Below are 9,167 nucleotides of genomic sequence, written 5' to 3'. Positions count from 1 at the left end.
TTTGTATCCTCTGCATTAACTCAAAAAAGAATCTTTTGAGTTAATATATATGGACCGTCCGATTAGCTTTAAAATTCGTGTAAATTAAATCCGCATTAATATTGAAGAACCTCTATGTTTTAGTCGAGGCCCGGATGAACTCCGCTTACAATCGGACGGTTCTTATCTATTAACTCAAAAGGTGCTCTTTTGAATTAATTATGCAAACGATGCGACTCCTTCACAATAACATCTTAGTCCAACAATGAGTCAAACATTTCTTCAATGCGTTAACCTTGCAAACTTTATTATCAAAACGTGCTTTTACAGGCAACCATTTTTTCTTCTTTGGTTCTGAGGACGGCTTCACTGTTTTGGTCCTCATTGACTCTCTGGTTAGTGAAGATGTCAACCACCGTGATCCATCGGTGTTGCTTCATACCTGTAAACACGGTAGATATTGCGCTACGTTTTGATATGATGGTTCAGTGTTTCCTTTTCTTAAAACAATTTGATATTCTCTTTCTTATATAATTTTATTGTCAATATTTTGATCAACTAAAAAAGATTTGAATGTTTTTATTTCAGATGGATTTTCAAAACCTCAAGCATTCCGGCAAAAAATATTAACCATATATACAATATTTTCTTTGTAACGTACAACTAGTATAATTTTTTCTTCAGCGGCCTATTAGAAATGAGATGTTTAGTTAATTCCGATATCTCACATAATTTGTAAATTTGATACATATGTTCATAATTAACTTTGAGAAAAAATGTTTTCAAATCAATATATAGTATATAAATGAATCACACTCTTTTTCAATTACATCCAATGCCACACTCATGCAATGATCATTCCGAATCATTCATTTTGGTCATTAAATAACTAAAATGTATGTAGTCATGAGGATTAGGTGATCGCTTGAAGAAATAAGCATCCTATATGCGTAGTTCTTAACATACAATTTTAGCTTTTATATACATATTAATTAGGAACAAATTTCTTATTTGGAACAAAGTTCTTAACATCCTATATTAAACACGTTAACATAATTTTTATTGGAGATATTTTCTGAAATATTTTCCTTTCAAAATGTATCAATAATACAAGAGTTATGCTAATTCTAACACCGTGGGTTTGCACACGTGCAAGAAAAAAGAAATAAAATATCAAATGTTCAATTGTACTTATTTGTGTTGCTAGTTAAATAATAAGTTGTTATATGAATAACTTGTTGGTAATATCTAGAAATGCAGAATACCAGTACACTAGTATCAACTACAAAAATCACGCAATAGACCCAATAAACTATATATCAAGGATATCCGAGAAATTAGAGACAAATACAACTTTGCATACAACCAAAATAACCAACAATAGAGGAAAAATGTTATCGTGGGATAGATCGAGTTCAACAAATACACAAGAGAAAGTAAATACAGAGATAAGATGGTTCGATCAAGCCTACTCTACCGAAAAGCACATGACCAACAAACTTCACTATTAAACAAGATGTTACAAGGAATATAAGTGTGTTACAATTGTTAGAGCATCTCCAACGGGGATTGTTTTTGAATTGTTTATTCTGATATGTCAATTGTTTTTGTAATTGCTAGGTTGTATGGCTATTACTTATTTAGCAATTGTTGGAAAGAATTGCTTAATAAGAAATTTGGCCAAATGTTTAATTCTTATTGGTCAAGAGTTTAATTCTCAAGTATTTGGTTGATTGTACCATTGTAGGGATAGATTGTTTAATTTCTAAAATTTTTATAATTAACTGTTATTTAGCAATTAATTTTAATTGCTGAATTGAAAATGCTCTTAGCACAAACAATTACTTTCTCTCTCGTTCTCTCTTTCTCACTTTGTCCTGCACAAGGAGCAGTCACCGCTAAACTAATCAACCTAGGTCACAAGAGATATACAGGCGGTGCAAGGAAGGAGTTGGGCCTTAGATCTATTTGAGCATAAAGAAAAATTCAAACATAACTAATATGCTAACTTATAAGTATTCATATCTTGACGAGCAAATATTTAGAATTTTGAGATGTGTAAATTTAATATTGTGTGCAAATTTAATATTTATAATAAATTCATAATCTTCAACACTACATAAATTATAAAATTTAACTTCATATTTTGGAATATTTCTAGTAAAGTATTATAATTAAAAAAACTGAAATGCCAAATGGATGAGACTTCAAAAGCATCAAGCACACAACTTTAAATTTGAACTTTCTCAAAATTCTAAATACTTGTAGTTGTTCGAGTTTTAAATTTGACATTTAAAGTTATGTTCCTTTGAATTTTACAAAAATACTAAAACTTTAATTCGATTTAAAGGAAATTGATAATTTAAAAATTGAAGGTATGAGTATTTAGTACTTAGAATATAAAAATGTATGAATATAAAAATTCATAATCCAGATTCTTCTGATCAGACGGTTTGGATCTAAATTCGAATTCAACTCATAACTCGGATCGGACTCTAATTTTAAATTTCTTAATTCTCACTTGACTATTTCAGATTAGACTCTAATATCTTACTTAATTTCCGCACAATTTCATTTTATCCATTCTCTTCCCTTCGCTACTTCTCTAACTCTACTTAATAAAAAGTAGCTACCACAATTTAATTGATACTGAATCTGACTGTTAAAATAATAAGTTAAAAAAATATATAAAATTGAATAGTTTAGATAGATTAAAGTAGATAAAGCAACTAAAATTCAATAGTACGTAACTCATATATAGAACTATCAAATAAGGGAATTGGTTCAGGAGTCACGAGTCGTAACTCGTTGATTTCGAGTTAGATTTTCAACTCGGTCCTCAATGAGCAACTCGAGTCAACTCGACTCAGTTGACTCATAAGTTAGAATCCGGGTTGCCTCCAACTCAGACTCAACTAGAGATGCAAACGGATCGAATAGTGGTAAAACCATATTTGTATCTGTTTTTATTTTTCGGATACGGATACGAATCGGATATTAGACGGATACAGATATGGATCGGATATTAACCGGATACGGATACGGATATCTGCATTTTATAATCGTAAATAACATAATTTTTTTCATAATATATATTAAACTATATAGGATATATCTACTATTCGGATACGGATAATTGAAATTTAAAACTATATCTGTATCTGTATCTGCACGGATATTCAGATATCAGATATCCGTATCAAATTTTCGAATACGAATTCAGATACTGTCGGATAATATCTGATCCGTTTGCACCCCCTAGACTCAACTCATTAGCAGCCAAGATTCGTATCATCTCAAGTATTGCAGAGGATTATCCTCACTTTACGGTTTGAGATTAAATCTCAACTGGTTTGAGATTTGAGATTCAGACTAGCATAGGGGCAGTATTGGGCTTTGAGATTTGTCCCAAGTTAAAAAGAACGGTCCAGATTTAGTAACTGTAAAAGATTCCCTTATCAGGTATTGGAGAGGATGTGAATTCTTAGCAGCCCACTGCCTACCAATACAAAATAGATTGCTTCAAGATTCGTATTGAACTGTTCAGACTTCTACACGTATCAGCTCATCTCAGGGATGCGGATTCGCTCACACTGAGACATACGCCTCTGATCTCTCTCTCCCCTCTATGGCGGCGCCACTTCGAAGGAGCCTCTCCACCCTTCTCTCCCGCTCCTGTTCTCTAGCGCTCTCGACGTCTCGCTCGCCTCTGTCACCACGCCTTCTAACCCACCTCCTTCCGTTCTCCATTTTGTCGCGTGCCAAGACCACTTCCAGTTTGCCGGGATCGGATTACTCTCCCTTGAACAACCCGTCGCCGAACAGGAGCAACAGAGCGCCGAAGGAGACACTCTTACTTGACGGCTGCGACTATGCGCATTGGCTTATTGTCATGGAGTTCCCCACTGATCGTGCGCCTTCTGAGGAGGAGATGATTAACACCTACGTCAAAACCCTAGCTTCTGTTGTTGGAAGGTAATAAATTCAATTAGGGGATTTCCTCTTTCGTGAAGTGAGCTGACTGACCTTTCCCTGTAAAACCATACCACAACAAAATTGTAGAAGGGGGAAATGATTGGTGCGAATGTATTGTTTTATGTTTGTCTTTTGTAGAATGTGGACCATAGTGACAAATGAATTCTTCGGGTTTGGTTCGGTGAGGTCAAAAATTTGTGATTCGGAAATAATTCGGGAATGATTCGGAATTATCCGGACAGAGATCTCAGTCCTACAAAAGAGCCAAAAAAAGTTTCTGGAAAAAAATCGGGAAAAATTCGTGAATAATTTGTATAATTCGGGAAAAATTCGTAAAATTCGCGAATTATTCGGGTTTAATTCGGTCAAAAACTTGGCGTTCGGTTCGGCATCACCAAAACTATGAATTATTCGGGTTTAATTTGCGAATAATTCGTGAATCTTGTGACTATGATGTGGACTTGTGGAGGAGACTTTGAGAACCGATTTTTTTTGTGAAATTAGTCTTTGGGCACAAAAAATCCTAAATCTCAATTGAATTTTTTTTTTATGGGGAGTGTATGGTAAGTTGTAGATTCAAACAGTTTCTATCATTATTGTAGTTTTTAGTTTTGAAACAATTATTATTTGCTTTGAATTACCAAGAAGCTTTGTCAGCACTTTACGAATATAGAAAATTACAGAACTTAAGCCAAATGACCTGTTTCTTATTTGTAGATGACAATCAGATTTTTATTATTATTTTCTTGAGGGAAAATAAAGTTCTGGGCTTGAATCAATAACTATCTTGTCAAAGCTGCACAGGAAAAACTATTGACAGCAATATCTTCTAAACACTATTTACTTGCCACTAAGGATGGGTAATCAACTTTACAGTTGACCACCTATCATTGGGTTTCTAATCGGGCAGTTTGTTAGAAAACCACCTATGAATTCGCATACATTGTGTCTCTCATCCAAGGAATGCCATCAGTTTACCTTGTCTAACTCTATAGTGAAATCAAGGTCCCACTGTCAGGAAATGTTGCTTGTTCCTCCTGTGATGCCACCTATGACATCATGTAAATTAATTGGCATGCCTTTTATTTCGAGGCTCGCATATTTGCAATGTTTGCTCCATGTGTGTTCTGACAGTTAGACCTCATCAACCTGACATTTCATGTTAAAACAATGAATGCCAAAGGAAAGAGGGATGAATAAAACATGAAAGTTCAATATTTTGAAGAAAGTTGATATGACTAAACACATTTAATTTACCTTTGGTTTTACATGACAGTGAAGAGGAGGCAAGAAAGAAAATATACTCTGTTTCCACTACAACATACACTGGATTTGGTGCCCTAATTTCAGAGGAGCTCTCATACAAAGTCAAAGGTTGATAGTTTTCTTCATCATTGGTCTGCCTGGCCTTCTTTAAACTTTTTTCAATGAGAAAAATAATACATGTATTGATATAAACTTGTATTCTCAGATTTGCCGGGCGTTCTTTGGGTTTTGCCTGATTCTTACTTGGATGTACCAAATCAGGACTATGGAGGTATGTGCACTCAATGACTGTATTGATTTTTGTCATGAAAACTGAAATGTCAACAGAAAAGTTTGATAGGTATCAGAACTGTCTGTCTAGTGTGGCAATAAATACTGATACAACAAGTCACTGGTATAGTATAAGGTCTGAGATTGATTTTTCCTGGATTAAATCAAACACTAATGTGGCATACTTAAAAATAGAAAGCTTTAGATGACAGTTATTAGGAAATAAATCTGCTACGATCCTAAGGGATTGTAGGGTCCCTGCAATTCCAAATCCAACCTTTCATTTTTTGAGTTGTACAAATTTCTATAGAAGTTGTTTTTTATGCACGAAGCTCAAAACAAATGAAAGATTGGATTTGGAATTGTAGGGACCCTACAATCCCTTAGGATCGTAGCAGATTTATTTGCCAGTTATTAAGTCTCAAAGTTGTTTCAGGTCTAGCTACAAATGTAGAACTCCTAGATGGCATAAATTAGAAACCCATGTCTTAATTTGTTCTTTTTTTTTTACCACAAACAGGGGATTTGTACATTGATGGGAAGGTGATTCCTAGGCCCCAATTTCGGTTCACTGAGAGGCAACAAACAAGAACCAGATCGAGGCCTCGGCCCAATGCCCGGCATGAGACCATGGTTGATAGGAGGCCACTTCAACAAATGCACCAAGAAAACAAAAATGCTACACCAAAAAACAACAATCAATGATATATATGGTTTCAGCATCGGATGAATTGACCAAACTGCCCGTCTTTATTAGATCAAGAGAAAAATCACCAGAGTTTACAAATCTTTTGCTTGGAATATATAATGCCCAAAAAAACAGTCAGGTTTTGGTTTCTCTCAAAAAATGCACGAGGAAGCAGGGAAGTTTCGGCATTTATATGATAGGTATATGTTTATTTTTATTTTTTTATGTTTTTCAGATTAATAGGGAATTAATGTACGATTAAACAAGCTTTAGGTTTCTGCCAGAAGTGCGGCTTATGTTGAGATGGAAATTAACATAAGAAGTCTTATAATCTTGACTGATCATGAGATTAATGATTTCTTTGAGGCAATGTGGTTGCCTTAATACGCATCTTACCGAAGGCCGTGAAGGCGGTTGGGTATTGTTTTCACTCTCTATTTGTCTCATGTCAAGTGACTTGTTTCTTTCCTATATGGATCAGTGCCTGATTCTAGGGCTAGATATCAAATCTTTTGCTAATAATCCCTTAAATTTCCTGAACATGCTCAATAATGACAGCGGCACTGTATTTACCTGCATCTACCTGCCTAGATTTCAGTATGACAGGCCTATTAATTTATAGGGTGGTTGATTTATGAAAAAGGATATTATAATGCACTCAAATTGCTAGAAAAAAAAAATTAGAACCACAAGGCGAACAGGATTAGTAACCCCCTCTTTATGGATTCATTTAAGCATCTTTTATGATTTTTTTTTTACGTACTTTAGAATGTACACCATTCTATTGTGTCATGCATATCTACTTATTGTGTGGATGCATAGTGACCTATAATGTCGATGTACATTTGTTATTTTAGTTAAGAAATAATTGTTTACAGTATCACATAAAGTTTTGATCAAGTCAAAATGCATTTTGAGAATTATCAACCGTTGTTTTGAGCTTTCAAACTTGATCTCCTAACCTTTTAAAATGTACATTGAGTATCATAGCAATGCACACGTGGTTATTACGTCAATGCCCACTTATTTAGATTTTTAAAATAATTGATAAAAAAAAACAATAATGAGTTGTTTTGGAGTATAAAAATTGGAGATTACATATAATATTAAATATAACTGCAAATTCGCCCCATATCTGTTTCATTTCAAATTGACCAAAGTCCGATCATAATCAAATGTTATAAACTGTGCTTAGGAAGTTAAAATTCAGAAAGAAAAATGCTTTATATAGATTAGGACTTCTAAAATATACAAAATTGAAATAGTAAACTTATAATATGTACCTTCTGATTATGGATGTAAACAGAACAAATTAAATTCAGAAAGAAAAATGCTTTATATAGATTAGGACTTCTAAAATATACAAAATTGAAATAGTAAACTTATAATATGTACCTTCTGATTATGGATGTAAACAGAACAAATTAAATTCAGAAACAGACATTCCTAAAATAATATTAGTATTCTACATTTTCCCAGTGAATATAAATACACATGTGCATTAGATTGATGTGAAAATTTAGAAATCAAATTGCACCTAATTTATACGGATATGCTAATTGTTGTATACACATCCAAATTCAACACAGATAATTGATAGATACTATAAATATGCAAGTATGAAATAGTAAGTAAGACGGTTCAAATGCTTTCATTTTGGATGTTTTTATTATGCTTTCATTTATAAAATTTAATAACTTAATATTTAAAATTAAAATGTCAAAATAAAATAGTTAGATATAATATATATCATTTTCTCCATACACTTGTAAAATAGTACGATATTTTGACTTTATTTTGATTGGTTTCAAAATTAAAAAAAAATGCACTGAAGTTGATAATTTTTGACGTCGATTGTTCCACTAATTGATTCATTTAAAAAAAAAATATGAAAAGTGATATTTTTTTTATGTGAATTTATTGAAATAATATAGATCATATCCAATGTTTTTATTTTCACACATTTTTATAATAATAATTATTACTATTTTAAAATGAAAATAAGATGGAGATAAACAAAATTATAGTATAATTGTTTTGAATAGAAAATATAAGTATTTCAATTATGCGTTGATAACATTATTGGTAACAAACTTGCTTATATTTGATATTTATTAAAAATATAAGGTAAATAAAATACGATAGTATTCCCCCCCCCCCCCCCCCCCCCCAAAAAAAAAAAAAAAAAAGAAAAAAAAAAAAAAAAGAAAAAGAAAAAAAAAGAACTTGAGATTATTCGGAAACATCCGATGCCCGTATTCTTCTCTTTATGGATACATGAATGTGAATACAAATATAAGTTCATCTCAGGTCGCATTTTTTTTTATTCATAGATTTACCTTAATTGTAGATGGTTTATGTGACTAAGATTTATCTTCCATGGCAAGCGTATTAATTTATGTTATTCTGTGTATATTTAACCGTGATGTGGTGTCCGTTCTATTGTTCGGCATCACATGAGTGATTAAAATTTAATTGGAATTAAGAAGCACTTGTTCGGTATAATTGGATTGAGAAAAATGTGCAAATATATATCAGACTCGTTAGATCATGTATCCCATTTCATAGATTATGTTTTACTTTATTATGATGTGGGTTGTATGGACATTATGTGTGTATGTTTATTTACTAATATTATGACTTGTGCTTCTGTTATGATATTTCATGCTTCTGCATTTGTTTATTAATTTTATTTTATTAGCCTTGTGTGTTATTGAGTTAATTAACACGAGGCACGGATCGATCACGCCCTAATTATACGGTATTTTCGGTTTCAGGTGTGACATAAACTATCAAACGAGATATAAAATATGAAGAGTACGATGGAGTAAGCAATTTAATTTTCATTAACTTTACTCCAAAATCAAACATGACCTTAGATTATTACAGTAAAACCTACTAAAATCTCGATAATTCAGAAACCACATATTGTTATACAATCCCCATCTCTTTTTGAATTATTAACCTTCAAATTTACAAAAGAGAGCAA

The 9,167-nt window shown here is 32.5% G+C and overlaps 1 protein-coding gene across 1 annotated transcript; it reads left to right on the top strand.

Annotated features, from left to right (window-relative positions):
- Nucleotides 1-3,546: 3,546 nt before the first annotated feature.
- Nucleotides 3,547-6,613, top strand: MORF3 (plastid developmental protein DAG). The gene is made up of 4 exons (XM_078292625.1): nucleotides 3,547-3,954; nucleotides 5,231-5,328; nucleotides 5,426-5,491; nucleotides 6,011-6,613. Exons 1-4 carry the CDS (start codon nucleotides 3,608-3,610, stop codon nucleotides 6,193-6,195), a joined length of 696 nt encoding a protein of 231 aa, XP_078148751.1. The 5' UTR covers nucleotides 3,547-3,607; the 3' UTR covers nucleotides 6,196-6,613.
- Nucleotides 6,614-9,167: the final 2,554 nt, after the last annotated feature.

The sequence above is a fragment of the Carex rostrata genome, chromosome 26 (assembly GCF_964058835.1).
Source record: "Carex rostrata chromosome 26, lpCarRost1.2, whole genome shotgun sequence".
NCBI classification, from domain to species: domain Eukaryota; kingdom Viridiplantae; phylum Streptophyta; class Magnoliopsida; order Poales; family Cyperaceae; genus Carex; species Carex rostrata.
Note: the sequence above shows the minus strand (reverse complement) of the source record. Positions and strands in the feature narration are given on the sequence as shown.

Coding starts and splice junctions, on each gene's coding strand:
- MORF3 (XM_078292625.1), top strand. CDS start 3,608: ATGGCGGCGCCACTTCGAAGGAGCCTCTCCACCCTTCTCTCCCGCTCC. Junction 5,329..5,425: donor GCTCTCATACAAAGTCAAAG/GTTGATAGTTTT, acceptor TTGTATTCTCAG/ATTTGCCGGGCGTTCTTTGG. Junction 5,492..6,010: donor ACCAAATCAGGACTATGGAG/GTATGTGCACTC, acceptor TACCACAAACAG/GGGATTTGTACATTGATGGG.